The 16,402-nt window shown below is 48.1% G+C and overlaps 1 protein-coding gene across 1 annotated transcript in view; it reads right to left on the bottom strand.

The window, feature by feature from the left end:
* The window catches only part of LOC121530933 (copper-transporting ATPase 1-like), a 44,126-nt gene extending 28,905 nt beyond the window's left edge, over window positions 1–15,221 (bottom strand). Inside the window, 8 exon segments of the mRNA XM_045220243.1 lie at window positions 944–1,166; window positions 3,306–3,382; window positions 3,551–3,712; window positions 3,932–4,095; window positions 4,532–4,753; window positions 5,107–5,880; window positions 12,436–13,114; window positions 15,092–15,221. Of these exon segments, the coding sequence (XP_045076178.1) occupies window positions 944–1,166; window positions 3,306–3,382; window positions 3,551–3,712; window positions 3,932–4,095; window positions 4,532–4,753; window positions 5,107–5,880; window positions 12,436–13,114; window positions 15,092–15,211 (2,421 nt within the window). The 5' untranslated portion in view covers window positions 15,212–15,221.
* Between the last annotated feature and the right edge of the window lie 1,181 nt (window positions 15,222–16,402).

A 16,402-nucleotide genomic window follows, 5' to 3' on the forward strand; every position in this document is an offset into this window, starting at 1 on the left:
ACAGGGAGGGAGGGAGGGAGGGAGATATGACAGGAGGAGATATAGAGAGGGAGGGAGATATAGAGAGGGAGGGAGATATAGAGAGGGAGGGAGATATAGAGAGGAGGGAGATATAGACAGGGAGGAGATATAGACAGGGAGGGAGATATAGACAGGGAGGGAGATATAGACAGGGGAGGGGAGGGAGGGAGATATAGACGGGGAGGGAGATATAGACAGGGAGGGAGATATAGACAGGAGGGGGAGATATAGACGGGGAGGGGAGATATAGACAGGGAGGGAGGGAGATATAGACAGGGAGGGAGATATAGACAGGGAGGGAGATATAGAGAGGGAGGGAGATATAGACAGGGAGGGAGATATAGACAGGGAGGGAGAATAGACGGGGAGGAGATATAGACAGGGAGGGAGATATAGACAGGAGGGAGATATAGACAGGGAGGGGAGGGAGGGAGATATAGACAGGGAGGGGAGGGAGGGAGATATAGACAGGGAGGGAGATATAGACAGGGAGGGAGATATAGACAGGGAGGGAGATATAGACAGGGAGGGAGATATAGAGAGGGAGGGAGATATAGACAGGGAGGGAGATATAGAGAGGGAGAGGGAGGGAACTGACTTGCCACGTTGAAAGTCACTGAGCTCTTCAGTAAGGCCATTCTACTGCCAATCTTTGTCTATGGAGATTGCATGGCTGTGTGCTCGATTTTATACACCTGTCAGCAACGGGTGTGGCTGAAATAGCCGAATCCACTAATTTGAAGGGGTGACCACATACTCTCTACATCTCTCTCTCTGTCCATCTCTCTCTATTTAGCTCTGCCTCCCCTCTGTCCATATCCCCTCCATCTACATCTCCCTCTGTCCATCTCTCTCTAGCTTAGCTCTGCCTCCCTCTGTCCATATCCCCTCCATCTACATCCTCCCTCTCTCTTTCTCCTACCTGTACAGGGACACAGAAGAGGAATGAGATCAGGTTCATGATGGAGAGGCCTGGGAGCAGCTGTCTCTCCAGGAACATGGTGGAGTGGTAGTGTTCAGGGTCCGGTGCGGTGGCGTTGTGCCGGTGAGACGTGCTGATCTGGTGGTCTACTATGATCATGTAGGTCATCATCCCCATGACTGGGACGCAGAAGAACAGGCTGACCAGGAACGACTTCCTCCATCTGGGAGAAGAGAGGGGTGAGAGAAAGAATGAGGTATGCAAATGGAGACAGACAGAGATACAGAGTAATATCGGTTAACCCAGAACTAAAGTATTGCGTAATTGGTCAGCTGCTCGATTAAGTTCTGGGTCCATACGTGTTAAGAGATGAAGAGATTTGTCTAAATAACCCAAAAGGCCTGTTATCCCACACCTCCCATCCCCTTCCATAACCCAAACAGCCTGTTATCCCACACCTCCCATCCCCTTCCATAACCCAAACAGCCTGTTATCCCACACCTCCCATCCCCTTCCATAACCCAAAAGGCCCGTTATCCCACACCTCCCATCCCCTTCCATAACCCAAACAGCCTGTTATCCCACACCTCCCATCCCCTTCCATAACCCAAACAGCCTGTTATCCCACACCTCCCATCCCCCTTCCATAACCCAAACAGCCTGTTATCCCCACACCTCCCATCCTTCCATAACCCAAACAGCCCGTTATCCCACACCTCCCATCCCCTTCATAACCAAACAGCCTGTTATCCCACACCTCCCATCCCCTTCCATAACCCAAACAGCCCGTTATCCCACACCTCCCATCCCCTTCCATAACCCAAACAGCCTGTTATCCCACACCTCCCATCTCCTTCCATAACCCAAACAGCCTGTTATCCCACACCTCCCATCCCCTTCCATAACCCAAACAGCCTGTTATCCCACACCTCCCATCCCCTTCCATAACCCAAACAGCCCGTTATCCCACACTCCCATCCCCTTCCATAACCCAAACAGCCTGTTATCCCACACCTCCCATCCCCTTCCATAACCCAAACAGCCCGTTATCCCACACCTCCCATCCCCTTCCATAACCCAAACAGCCTGTTATCCCACACCTCCCATCCCCTTCCATAACCCAAACAGCCTGTTATCCCACACCTCCCATCCCCTTCCATAACCCAAACAGCCTGTTATCCCACACCTCCATCCCCTTCCATAACCCAAACAGCCCGTTATCCCACACCTCCCATCCCCTTCCATAACCCAAACAGCCTGTTATCCCACACCTCCCATCCTTCCACAACCCAAACAGCCCGTTATCCCACACCTCCCATCCCCTTCCATAACCCAAACAGCCTGTTATCCCACACCTCCCATCCCCTTCCATAACCCAAACAGCCCGTTATCCCACACCTCCCATCCCCTTCCATAACCCAAACAGCCCGTTATCCCACACCTCCCATCCCCTTCCATAACCCAAACAGCCCGTTATCCCACACCTCCCATCCCTTCCATAACCCAAACAGCCTGTTATCCCACACCTCCCATCCCCTTCCATAACCCAAACAGCCTGTTATCCCACACCTCCCATCCCCCTTCCATAACCCAAACAGCCCGTTATCCCACACCTCCCATCCCCTTCCATAACCCAAACAGCCTGTTATCCCACACCTCCCATCCCCTTCCATAACCCAAACAGCCCGTTATCCCACACCTCCCATCCCCTTCCATAACCCAAACAGCCTGTTATCCCACACCTCCCATCCCCTTCCATAACCCAAACAGCCCGTTATCCCACACCTCCCATCCCCTTCCATAACCCAAACAGCCCGTTATCCCACACCTCCCATCCCCTTCCATAACCCAAACAGCCCGTTATCCCACACCTCCCATCCCCTTCCATAACCCAAACAGCCTGTTATCCCACACCTCCCATCCCCTTCCATAACCCAAACAGCCTGTTATCCCACACCTCCCATCCTTCCATAACCCAAACAGCCTGTTATCCCACACCTCCCATCCCCTCCATAACCCAAACAGCCCGTTATCCCACACCTCCCATCCCCTTCCATAACCCAAACAGCCTGTCATCCCACACCTCCCATCCCCTTCCACTAACCCAAACAGCCCGTTATCCCACACCTCCCATCCCCTTCCATAACCCAAACAGCCCGTTATCCCACACCTCCCATCCCCTTCCATAACCCAAACAGCCCGTTATCCCACACCTCCCATCCCCTTCCATAACCCAAACAGCCTGTTATCCCACACCTCCCATCCCCTTCCATAACCCAAACAGCCTGTTATCCCACACCTCCCATCCCCTTCCATAACCCAAACAGCCCGTTATCCCACACCTCCCATCCCCTCCCATTACTGTGTGATCTCTCTGCTGTGGTCCAGGTGACTGCCTGTGCGATCCCTCTTCACCAGAGATGCCGCAAAGCCCAGGTTCTGATAAACAGACAAAATGAATGAATAAATACATCTAACTGATATCACATTGTCATTTAAAGCAACAACCTGGGGAAGAATTGAAGGGCAGAGGAGAGGGTGTTGGATGACCAAATGAATGGACAAACAAACAAATGAATGAATGATTGAAAAAACAAAATTAAGTACCTTTATGAGTTTGATGACGTCTCTCGGTCCCGTCACCTCTGGGTCGTACTTGATGTGGGCTTTGTTGGTTGCCAGGGCAACGGAGGCGTAGACGATACCCTTCTCTTTCATCAGGCTGGACTCAATTTTGTGAACGCAGGAGGCACACGTCATTCCCCTGACCTGGAAAGAGGTGGAGGGGAGAATGTGCTATTAAAGAGGTACAGTTAGGGAGGTGTAGACACACAGAGAGATCTTTGATTATTGAAGAGGTAGCAGAGGCAGTGGTTTATGACAGTGGAAATATCACTAGCCCTATAAAAACATCATGATTGTGAGATTCATCCATAACACCAAAATCACACCATTACGGGGTGTGGTGAAGAGAATCAGAACACTCACCACCAGTTCCAGTCTTCCATCAGAACCCTCATAGTTCTCCATGACAGAAGCAGTGAAGCCCAACTCTCTGACATACTCTGCTATCTTCAGAGGGTCCATCACCTCAGGGTTATAACGCACCTCAGCCTTACTAGCCATCAGGGCCACCAGCACAGAGTAGATACCTGCACAGAACAACGCAGGACAATGTAACATATCCATTTGATTCACCTTCCTACCAAACAGATAGATGAGGTTGATGCTCAAGGGAGACAACAGTAAATATAGAAGCCTTTACTAAAGGCCTGGGGTTTCTTGACCAGGTAAAAAGTCCACATCCTTCATAATATCCTACATACGTTCCTCCCATGCTGCTTAAAAACAGCCATCGTAAATCTTACTGTTATGACACTTTTCCGCACCCAGATACGACAGCTAGCTACTGTAAAGAACGGGTTCCATGGCAGAGTGTTCCTATTAAAACGTCCCCATAGTTCCTATCAGTAGTTCGTATCGGGTTTGTGTTTATTACGAAATAAAATCGGACTGAAACAGGTCGTAAAACGTTGCAAAATCGCATGCCCTAATGAACACAACCCTGATTCTCACATCTCCTCTCACCGTGTTCATTCTTCAGGTTCCTCTCAATGTTGGCCACACAGGACGCACAGGTCATTCCACCAATCTGGATGAAGCATTTAGCATTTAGGGTGTTCGGGGTCCCCCTAACCCCCTGTCCCCCACCCCTCTCTGGGTCGCAGTCCAGCTCCATGACAGGGGCGGGGGACAGGGAGGGGGACGAGGGGGGACTGATAACTGGGACGGTCACCAGGGAGTTGGTTTCTAAAAGGACAACATAGCAACAATGAGTTTCATATCCATTTCATGTCGGTTTCTCATTCTTCTTCTATGGCTGCTCTCTAGCTATTGTTCTCGGAAGCTTTCATGAGTTACAAATAGAGAGAAATTCATTTGTTTTGCTTCACAGCACAGCTAGAGATTTTATTAGGCTTAGGGTTGCTAAATTCCAGAACCTTCACCAGAGACAGAAATTCCTGTTGTAGGATTCCTAGAATCAGGAGGGAGGGAATCCTCTAACCAGGATCTCTGAAAAACCTGGGAATGTATGGAACGTTTGCTGAATTTTGAAACCCTAGTTAGGAGGATAAAATAATACAATCAGCCCATCAACTCACCAGGCAGGAAGGCATTAAATCCCATGTCCTCTATGGCCTCACTGAGCTCTTCTGGTTGGGTGAGGAGAGGGTCGTACTCAAACGTCCCTCTGTGATTGGCCAACGACACCTTGGCTGACCGCACCCCCTTCCTCTGAGACAGCATCCCCTCTATGGACTGAACACAGGACCCACAGGTCATCCCCTCTATATGGATTAGGGCCGTGGCCGACAGGGGCTGGCTGTAGCAGGGCTGGGGGGAGGAGAGGCCGGCCTGGGACTGGGACAACGGTGGTGGGGATGGTGAAGGTATAGGTGTTGTGGATGTGGATATAGGACTAAGACCTCCAGAAGTAGAGCTCCAGGGTTGGGTTTTAAACGTCCCCGGTGGCAGGGCCTCAATGGCTTGTTGTAGCCCAGACACAGTCACCCTCCCTGGGTCGTAGTGGATGGAGGCGCGCTCTCTCTCCAACAATACCTCTATGGAGGTCACCCCAGCCAGCTTGGAGATGTTATCCTGGATGTTTACCACACAGGAGCGGCAGTGCATGCCCGTCACTCTGAGGGTCGTCAGGGCCGAGTCTGTGGAGGCCTCAGAATCCTCGGGGGAAGATTCCACCGGCTCTGGGGGTAATAAGGCAGCGCTTAGCAACCGCTCCATGGACAGCTGCAGGGGGCGGGGCTTGGACTTGGGTGTGGCCTTGAAGCCGGCCTTGGCGATCTGGGCGATGATGTCATCGATGGTGATGAGGTACGGCAGGTAGAGAACTGTGGCTTCCTGGGAGTCTAGAACCACTGGGGGGGAGAACACACAGGGGAAACATTTCTAATCTCCAAGAATCCTAGTATCACAGAGTGGTGAAGAAAGAAAAACAGGAGATTCTGAGATAGTTTCAAGATTATTCCTGACTGTTAAGTTAATGTTAAGTGAGAATACTAGACTACTACAACCTCCCATATTAATTCATAGCTATAGAATGCCAAGTCAGTTAAAGGCCCAGTGCAGTCAAAAACGTGATTTTCCTGTGTTTTATACAGTGGCTTGCGAAAGTATTCACCCCCCTTGGCATTTTTCATATTTTGTTGCCTTACAACCTGGAATTAAAATGGATTTTTTGGGGGGTTTGTATCATTTGATTTACACAACATGCCTACCACTTTGAAGATGCAAAACAAGAAATAAGACAAAAAAAACAGAAAACTTGAGCGTGCATAACTATTCCCCCTTCACTGTGTGGATGGTGTTCTCGGGGTGATGAGAGGTGTTGGGTTTGCGCCAGACATAGCGTTTTCCTTGATGGCCAAAAAGCTAAATTTTTGGCTTATCTGACCAGAGTACCTTCTTCCATATGTTTGGGGAGTCTCCCACATGGCTTTTGGCGAACACCAAATGTGTTTGCTTATTATTTTCTTTAAGCAATGGCTTTTCTCTGGCCACTCTTCCGTAAAGCCCAGCTCTGTGGAATGTACGGCTTAAAGTGGTCCTATGGAAAGATACTCCAATCTCCGCTGTGGAGCTTTGCAGCTCCTTCAGGGTTATCTTTCGTCTCTTTGTTGCCTCTGATGAATGCCCTCCTTGCCTGGTCCGGTGAGTTTTGGTGGGCGGCCTCTCTTGGCAGGTTTGTTGTGGTGCCATATTCTTTCAAATTTTTTAATAATGGATTTTAATGGTGCTCCGTGGGATGTTCAAAGTTTCTAATATTTTTAATAACCCAACCCTGATCTGTACTTCTCACAACTTTGTCCCTGACCTGTTTGGAGAGCTTCTTGGTCTTCATGGTGCCCCTTGCTTAGTGGTGTTGCAGACTCTGGGGCCTTTCAGAACAGGTGTATATTTCATTCCGATCTCCTCTGCATTATTGTAGCCATCTGCTGCAGCCTGTCAACTATGCCTCTGCCTATCCCTGTTCTTTCCTCTCTCCGCACAGGGCTACACAAACGCCTCACAACGCGTGGCTGCTGCCTCTCTAACCTGGTGGTCCCTGCACGCACCACACACCTGGAGTTCCAGGTCTCAGGCAGCCTCTGGAACTGCCGTTCTGCCGCCAACAAGGCTGACTTCATCCCAGCCTATGCTACCCTCCAGTCCTCGACTTCCTGGGGCTGACGGAAACATGGATTACCACTGAAAACACTGCTACTCCTACTGCCTCTCTCCTCGTCTGACCATGTGTTCTCGCAGATACCCCGAGAGCATCTGGTCAGAGGGGTGGTGGCACAGGAATCCTCATCTCTCCCAAGTGGTCATTCTCAATTTTTTCCCCTAACCCATCTGTCTATCTCCTCATTTGAATTCCACGCTGTCACAGTCACTAGCCCATTTAAGCTTAATATCCTTGTCATCTATCGCCCTCCAGGTTCCCTTGGAGAGTTCATCAATGAGCTTGACGCCCTGATAAGTTCCTTTCCTGAGGATGGCTCACCCTTCACAGTTTTGGGGGATTTCAACCTCCCCACGTCTACATTTGACTCATTTCTCTCTGCCTCCTTCTTTCCACTCCTCTCCTCTTTTGACCTCACCCTCCTCACCACCCCCCACTCACAAGGCAGGCAATACGCTTGACTTCATCTTTACTAGATGTTGCTCTTCTACTAATCTCACTGCAACTCCCTCCATGTCTCCGACCACTACTTTGTATCCTTTTCTCTCTCGCTCTCCACCAACACTACTCACTCTGCCCCAACACAGATGGTAACGCGCCGCCGCAACCTTCGCCTCTCTCTCTCCCACTACTCTCTCCTCTTCCATCCTATCATCTCTTCCCTCTGCTCAATCCTTCTCCCTCCAATCTCCTGATTCTGCCTCCTCAACCCTCCTCTCCTCCCTTTCTGCATCCTTTGACTCCCTGTGTCCCCTATCCTCCCGGCCGGCTCGGTCCTCCCTCCAGCTCTGTGGCTTGATGACTCATTGCGAGCTCACAGAACAGAGCTCCGGGCAGCTGAGCGGAAATGGAAGAAAACTAAACTCCCTGCCGACCTGGCATCTTTTCACTCCCTCCTCTCTACATTTTCTTCATCTGTTTCTGCTGCTAAGGCCACTTTCTACCACTCTAAATTCCAAGCATCTGCCTCTAACCCTAGGAAGCTCTTTGCCACATTCTCCTCACTGCTGAATCCTCCTCAGAATGACCTTCTTGATCCAAACCAGTCAGGTTTCAGGACTGGTCATTCAACTGAGACTGCTCTTCTCTGTGTCACGGAGGCTCTCCGCACTGCTAAAGCTAACTCTCTCTCCTCTGCTCTTGTCCTTCTAGACCTGTCTGCTGCCTTTGGATACAGTGAACCATCAGATCCTCCTCTCCACCCTCTCCCGAGCTGGGCATCTCCGGCGCAGCTCACTCCTGGATTGCGTCCTACCTGACCGGTCGCCCTACCAAGTGGCGTGGCGAGAAGCTGTCTCCGCACCACGTGCTCTCACCACTGGTGTCCCCCAGGCTCGTCCTAGGCCCTCTCCTTTTCTCCCTATACACCAAGTCACTTGGCACTGTCATATCCTCACATGGTCTCTCCTATCATTGCTACGCTGACGATACACAACTAATCTTCTCCTTTCCCCCTTCTGATAACCAGGTGGCGACCGCATCTCTGCATGTCTGGCCGACATATCAGTATGGATGACGGATCACCACCTCAAGCTGAACCCTGGCAAGACGGAGCTGCTCTTCCTCCCGGGAAGGACGCCCGTTCCATGATCTCGCTGATCACGGTTGACAACTCCGTTGTGTCCTCCTCCCAGAGTGCGAAGAGCCTTGGCGTGACCCTGACAACACCCTGTCGTTCTCCGCTAACATCAAGGCGGTGACCCGATCCTGCAGGTTCATGCTCTACAACATTCGGAGAGTACGACCCTGCTTAACAGGAAGCGGCACAGGTCCTAATCCAGGCACTTGTCACTCTCCCGTCTGGATTACTGCAACTCGCTGTTGGCTGGGCTCCCTGCCTGTGCCATTAAACCCCTACAACTCATCCAGAATGCCGCAGCCCGTCTGGTGTTCAACCTTCCCAAGTTCTCTCACGTCACCCCCTCCTCCGCACACTCCACTGGCTTCCAGTTGAAGCTCGCATCCGTTACAAGACCATGGTGCTTGCCTATGGAGCAGTGAGGGGAACGGCACCTCCGTACCTTCAGGCTCTGATCAGTCCCTACACCCAGGCGAGGGCAATGCGTTCATCCACCTCTGGCCTGCTGGCTCCCTTCCTCTGCGGAAGCATATCGGTTCCCGCTCAGCCCAGTCAAAGCTGTTCGCTGCTCTGGCACCCCAATGGTGGAACAAGCTCCCTCATGACGCCAGGACAGCGGGAGTCACTCACCACCTTCCGGAGACATTTGAAACCCCACCTCTTTAAGGGAACACCTGGGATAGGATAAAGTAATCCTTCTACCCCTCCCCCAAAAAAAAAAAAAACAAAAAAAAAAAAAAAAAAAGTATAATTGTAAAGTGGTTATCCCACTGGCTATAGGGTGAATGCACCAATTTGTAGTCGCTCTGGATAAGAGCGTCGTTGCTAAATGACGTAAATGTGCCCTTGAGCAAGGCACTTAACCCTAATTGCTCCTGTAAGTCGCTCTGGATAAGAGCGTCTGCTAAATGACTAAAATGTAAATGTAAATGTATATATACACTGAGATCATGTGACAGATCATGTGACACTTAGATTGCACACAGTTGGACTTTATTTAACTAATTATGTGACTTCTGAATGTAATTGGTTGCACCAGATCTTATTTAGGGGCTTCATAGCAAAGGGGGTCAATACACATGTACGCACCACTTTTCCGTTATTTATTTTGTATAATGTTTTGAAATAAGTTATTTTTTTCATTTCACTTCACCAATTTGGACTATTTTGTGTACGTCCATTACATGAAATCCAAATAAAAATCAATTTAAATTACAGGTTGTAATGCAACAAAACAGGAAAAACGCCAAGAGGGATGAATACTTTTGCAAGGCACTGTATGCAGTACCAGTCAAAAGTTTGGACACACCTACTCATTCAAGGGTTTTTCTTTATTTTTACTATTTTCTACATTGTAGAATAATAGTGAAGACATCAAAAACTATGAAATAACACATATGTAATCATGTAGTAACCAAAAAAGTGTAAAACAAATCAAAACATATGTTAGTATTTAAGATTCTTCAAATAGCCACCCTTTGCCGATGACAGCTTTGCACACTCTTGGCATTCTCTCAACCAGCTTCATGAGGTAGTCACCTGGAATGCATTTCAATTAACAGGTGTGCCTTCTTAAAAGTTTATTTGTGGAATTTCTTTCCTTCTTAATGCATTTGAGCCAATCAGTTATGGCAAGAACCGCTCAAATAAGCAAAGAGAAATGACAGTCCATCATTACTTTAAGACATGGTCAGTCAATACGGAAAATTTCAAGAACTTAACGTTTCTTCAAGTGCAGTCGCAAAAACCATCAAGCGCTATGATGAAACTGGCTCTCATGAGGACTTCCACAGGAATAGAAGACCCAGAGTTACCTCTGCTGCAGAGGATAAGTTCATTAGTTACCAGCCTCAGAAATTGCAGCCCAAATAAATGCTTCACAGAGTTCCAGTAACAGATACAGTGGGGAGAACAATTATTTGATACACTGCCGATTTTGCAGGTTTTCCTACTTACAAAGCATGTAGAGGTCTGTAATTTTTATCATAGGTACACTTCAACTGTGAGAGACGGAATCAAAAATCCAGAAAATCACATTGTATGATTTTTAAGTAATTAATTTGCATTTTATTGCATTACAAAAGTATTTGATACATCAGAAAAGCAGAACTTAATATTTGGTACAGAAACCTTTGTTTGCAATTACAGAGATCAACGTTTCCTGTAGGTCTTGACCAGGTTTGCACACACTGCAGCAGGGATTTTGGCCCACTCTCCATACAGACCTTCTCCAGATCCTTCAGGATTCGGGGCTGTCGCTGGGCAATACGGACTTTCAGCTCCCTCCAATACGGACTGTACATCTCAACATCAACTGTTCAGAGGAGACTGTGTGAATCAGGCCTTTATGGGTGAATTGCTGCAAAGAAACCACTACTAAAGGACACCAATAAGAAGAGACTTGCTTGGGCCAAGAAACACGAGCAATGGACATGAGACCAGTGGAAATTTGTCCTTTCGTCGGAAATGTGTCTTTTGGTCTAGAGTCCAAATTTGAGATTTTTGGTTCCAACCGCTGTGTCTTTGTGAGACGCAGAGTAGGTGAACGGATGATCTCTGCATCTGTGGTTCCCACCGTGAAGCATGGAGGAGGAGCTGTGATGGTGTGGGGGTGCTTTGCTGGTGACACTGTCTGTGATTTATTTAGAATTCAAGGCACACTTAACCAACATGGCTACCACAGCATTCTGCAGCAATACGCCATCCCATCTGATTTGCGCTTAATGGGACTATCATTTGTTTTCAACAGGACAATGACCCAACACACCTCCAGGCTGTGTAAGGGCTATTTGACCAAGAAGGAGAGTGATGGAGTGCTGCATCAGATGACCTGGCCTCCACAATCACCTGTCGTCAACCCATTTGAGATGGTTTGGGATGAGTTGGACCGCAGTGAAGGAAAAGCAGCCAACAAGTGCTAAGCATATGTAGGAACTCCTTCAAGACTGTTGGAAAAGCATTCCAGGTAAAGCTGGTTGAGAGAATGCCAAGAGTGTGCAAAGCTGTCATCAAGGCAAAGGGTGGCTACTTTGAAGATTCTAAAATATAAAATATATTTTTGATTTGTTTAACACTTTTTTGTTTACTACATGATTCCATATGTGTCATTTCATAGTTTTGATGTCTTCACTATTATTCTACAATGTAAAAATAAAGAAAAACCCTTGAATGAGTAGGTGTGTCCAAACTTTTGACTGGTACTGTATATTTCCACACTATGAGGTTGGAATAATACTGTGAAATTGTGAAAAGAGCTGTTTGAAAAGACCGCCTGAAATGTCTGCCTGTTTTGGTGGGAAGGAATTTTGGACTGCCTGGTGACATCACTAGGTGGTAAATGAGTTAATAGACCAATAAGAAAGAGTTCCAAACCTCTCTGCCAATAACAGCTAGTTTTCAGTTTTCCCCTCCTCACTCAGACCACTCCCAGACAGTTCTATCAAAAATCATGCTTGAGAAATTGCTCTTTGTTAAGAAGCTATTTTTGTTTCTTTTTGACCATTTAAATTGAAAACAATCACAGTAAGGTACTTCATTGTTACCCAGAAATGATTTGATATTGAGATAAAAACGGCTGCATTGGACCTGTAACCAGGTCAGCACTACACTTGGTCAGAACTCAATGAGTCACAATCAAATGATAATGACTACTACGCAATACTAAGTCACCTTTGATTTTCTCAACTCCTTTGAGTTTGCCAATCTTCCCTTCAATGGCGGTGGTGCAGGACAGACAGACCATGCCTTCGATGCGCATCTTCACCAGCTGAGGCTGTGAGGATGTGGCCGGGGCTAAAACTGTGACTGGGGCTGGGACAGGGGCTGACACTGTGACTGGGGCTGGGACAGGGGCTAAAACTGTGACTGTGGCTGGGACAGGGGCTAAAACTGTGGCAGGGGCTGGGACAGGGGCTAAAACTGTGACTGTGGCTGGGACAGGGGCTAAAACTGTGGCAGGGGCTGGGACTGAGGCTAGGGTTTCCTTTGTAGCGCTACTGGATGTAGGGGCCTCCAGGAGGGGGACCAAGCTACTAACCACCTCCCCCAGCTGCAGTGCACCGATCAGGGTAGGGATGAAGGTAACGGACACCCCCTTCTGGTCCTTGTTCTCCTGGACCCCCAGGACCCCCTGGAGCTGAGCAAGCCTGGCCAGAGCCTCCTGTTGGGCCTCGGGAGTGAGAAGGGCTGGGGTGGGGACCAGCTGGGTGTCCGTGGGGACCGCGGAGACTGTGGTGGAGTCTGAGAGGATGGAGTCAAACCCCATGTCCTCGATGGCCTCCGCCAGGGACTCTGGGGTGTGACGGCTGTGGTCGAAGATGATGCTGGCATTCTTCAGCTCCAGAGACACCTATCAGAAAATATGTATGTCAAACAAACGGGGAATAATTAAAACACTTTATACTGTATCAACAGAAGCGACAGTGTAATTCCAATGTACAGTAATGCAGTTTCTAAAACAAGGCCTTGAAACTAAACAGAATTATATGGCTGTTCTAAAACTATGCCATGGAGACGTGCAGTCATTCACAGCCATAGAATTGTCATGTCATGGTTACGACGTAAATCAGCACGATTCTGAGATTCACGACATGGGCTGTAATCACATACACTGAGAGGGTTACTACACAGTTACTAAGCAACGATCAATAGGACATCAAATCTGTTCCACATAAACAAGTAGTCTGAAGATAATCCTTGTGCACACAATGGATAAAGCCAAACCCAGGACCCCAGGTTATAGCCTACAACCAGGGGCGTTTTTTTCCATGGTCGGATCACATGATCAGGTGAAGAACTCCAGGCATAGCGTTCCAGGAAAGAGTGACCTGACAGAGACACATGGACATACACCTCAGCCTACACAACAGGCGATTATCCGATCAATGACGTTGTACAATGTATATAAACAGGAGAGGAGTGCATTGGCCTCGGAAGCTTCCGGCATGTTCTAGTAGCAATATAATGAACCTATTGCTCTCTCTATCACACTGTCTCTCTAACACACACACACACAGGGAAACTTGTGATTAACTGACGCACATCACCTGACCACTCAGCCCTGACTGAACTGCAAGTTAAAAAACACAGGAGGGGAAGTGTGTGTGCACGTGCCAGATATGATCTATGTTTTCCTAGGTGTGTGTGTCAGGGAGAGCGAGAGTGAAAGAGAGAGAGAGAGACTGTCCTTTCCTAATACAGTTTCCTTTAACTTTGACACTAGTTAAAAAAAAAAAGAAAGATCCTATAGACCTAAAGTCCACGTGCAACAGAAATCTATTCTACCTTAATGAAAGGCCATGTACCGTTCTTTACAATAACGTCCCCCTTTAAGGAATTAATTAATGGGCTCCCGAGTGGCGCAGCGGTCTTGGCCCAGTGTCGTCCTGGTTTGGTCGGTGTAGGCCGTCATTGTAAATAAGAATTTGTTCTTAACGGACTTGCCTGGTTAAATAAAGGTTAAATAAATTAAAAATTAAAAATGACATGTCCCATCCGCCGTCTGCTACCCTCCAGCCAGTTATCGACCCAAAATGACAGTCCTGTAAAGACCAGCTCTCTGTCAGGAACACCACCATTACATTATATCCTCACTTAACTTGTGCCTGAGGGGTAAACACACAGAGAGAAGGCCACATTTACTGCCATCTAGAACGTTCCTAAAGCTGCTACACGGAATTACGGATCACTGTTTATCTTCAATGAAGCTATATAAACCAGCCACCCCCTGAGGGGAGAGGAGGAGGAGGAGGCTGGGGTTGCGTCCCAAATGGCACCCTTTTCCCTAAATAGTCGAACCTATGGGTCCTGGTTAAAAGTAGTGCATTATGTAGGGAATAGGGTGCCATTTGGGACGCACCCTGGAAATTAGCCTGGATATTGAGTTGGGTGACATTTGTCAAATGAAATAAAAATGATGGTTGGTAACAGATAAATGGGAAGTGTTTTTGCTGCTTTTCAATTCTAACTAGTTAGTTTCACATCTAGTTTTTTTATTTTTTTTAAAGCAAACTCAGTTATTTTAAATCTCTGGAAATTGTGCAATGGTGTCAAGTCTATGTTGGAAATGCAGACTTGGCAGTTTGAAGACATTCTGTTCGAAAGTTAAAAGGTGACATTAATGAACACAAAGGTTTAAGGGTGAAAACATCATTCAGATCCTTTAAAATCAGTTGGATGTGTAGGATATAGCTAACACATTTCTGTGTTACACAGTAAAGTTGTTATACACCTGTTAAACATACTGGGCCAGTTTCCCGGGCCCAGACTGCGCCTAGTCCTGGACTAAAAATCATGCTGAGAGTCCCTATATGTGTCCCGGACCCACCTTGATGTGTACGACTCCAGGCAGACCCCCAATGCGCTGCTCTATAGACTGAACACAGGAACCACAGGTCATCCCCTCCACACCCAGACATACGGAGCTCAGCTTGACCTTCAGCGTCATGGGGAGTCCTTAGTCTGGGAACCAACAAGGAGATAGCATGGTTAAACAAAGCTCAGCTTGACCTTCAGCGTCATGGTGTAGTCCTTAAGTCTGGGAACCAACAAGGAGATAGCATGGTTAAACAAAGCTCAGCTTGACCTTCAGCGTCATGGTGAGTCCTTAGTCTGGGAACCAACAAGGAGATAGCATGGTTAAACAAAGCTCAGCTTGACCTTCAGCGTCATGGTGAGTCCTTAGTCTGGGAACCAACAAGGAGATAGCATGGTTAAACAAAGCTCAGCTTGACCTTCAGCGTCATGGTGAGTCCTTAGTCTGGGAACCAACAAGGAGATAGCATGGTTAAACAAAGCTCAGCTTGACCTTCAGCGTCATGGGGAGTCCTTAGTCTGGGAACCAACAAGGAGATAGCATGGTTAAACAAAGCTCAGCTTGACCTTCAGCGTCATGGTGAGTCCTTAGTCTGGGGAACCAACAAGGGAGATAGCATGGTTAAACAAAGCTCAGCTTGACCTTCAGCGCCATGGTGAGTCCTTAGTCTGGGAACCAACAAGGAGATAGCATGGTTAAACAAAGCTCAGCTTGACCTTCAGCTGTCATGGTGAGTCCTTGAGTCTGGGAACAAACAAGGAGAGTAGCATGGTTAAACAAAGCTCAGCTTGACCTTCAGCGTCATGGTGAGTCCCAGTCCGGGAACCAACAAGGAGATAGCATGGTAAAACAAAGCTCAGCTGGACCTTCAGCGTCATGGGGGAGTCCTTTAGTCTGGGAACCAACAAGGAGATAGCATGGTTAAACAAAGCTCAGGTTGACCTTCAGCGTCATGGTGAGTCCTTAGTCTGGGAACCAACAAGGAGATAGCATGGTTAAACAAAGCTCAGCTTGACCTTCAGCGTCATGGTGAGTCCTTAGTCTGGGAACAAACAAGGAGATAGCATGGTTAAAAATAAAATAGTTCACATTCCAGAAAGCAAACAAGAAGGTCAGAAGCTAGACTATTTCTGGATCTCGTTTCCCACGGCAAGAGAGTAAACAGAAAGAAATCAGGCCAGTAAATATGACATTAGGGCTGACCCCATTTAGTGGACTGGTCCATTGTTTGGTCGATAGGCTGTTGGTCGATGGGCTGTTGGTCGGTGGGCTGTCGGTCGGTGGGCTGTCGGTCGGTGGGCTGTCGGTCGGTGGGCTGTCGGT

The sequence above is a fragment of the Coregonus clupeaformis genome, unplaced genomic scaffold (assembly GCF_020615455.1).
Source record: "Coregonus clupeaformis isolate EN_2021a unplaced genomic scaffold, ASM2061545v1 scaf3427, whole genome shotgun sequence".
NCBI classification, from domain to species: Eukaryota; Metazoa; Chordata; class Actinopteri; order Salmoniformes; family Salmonidae; genus Coregonus; species Coregonus clupeaformis.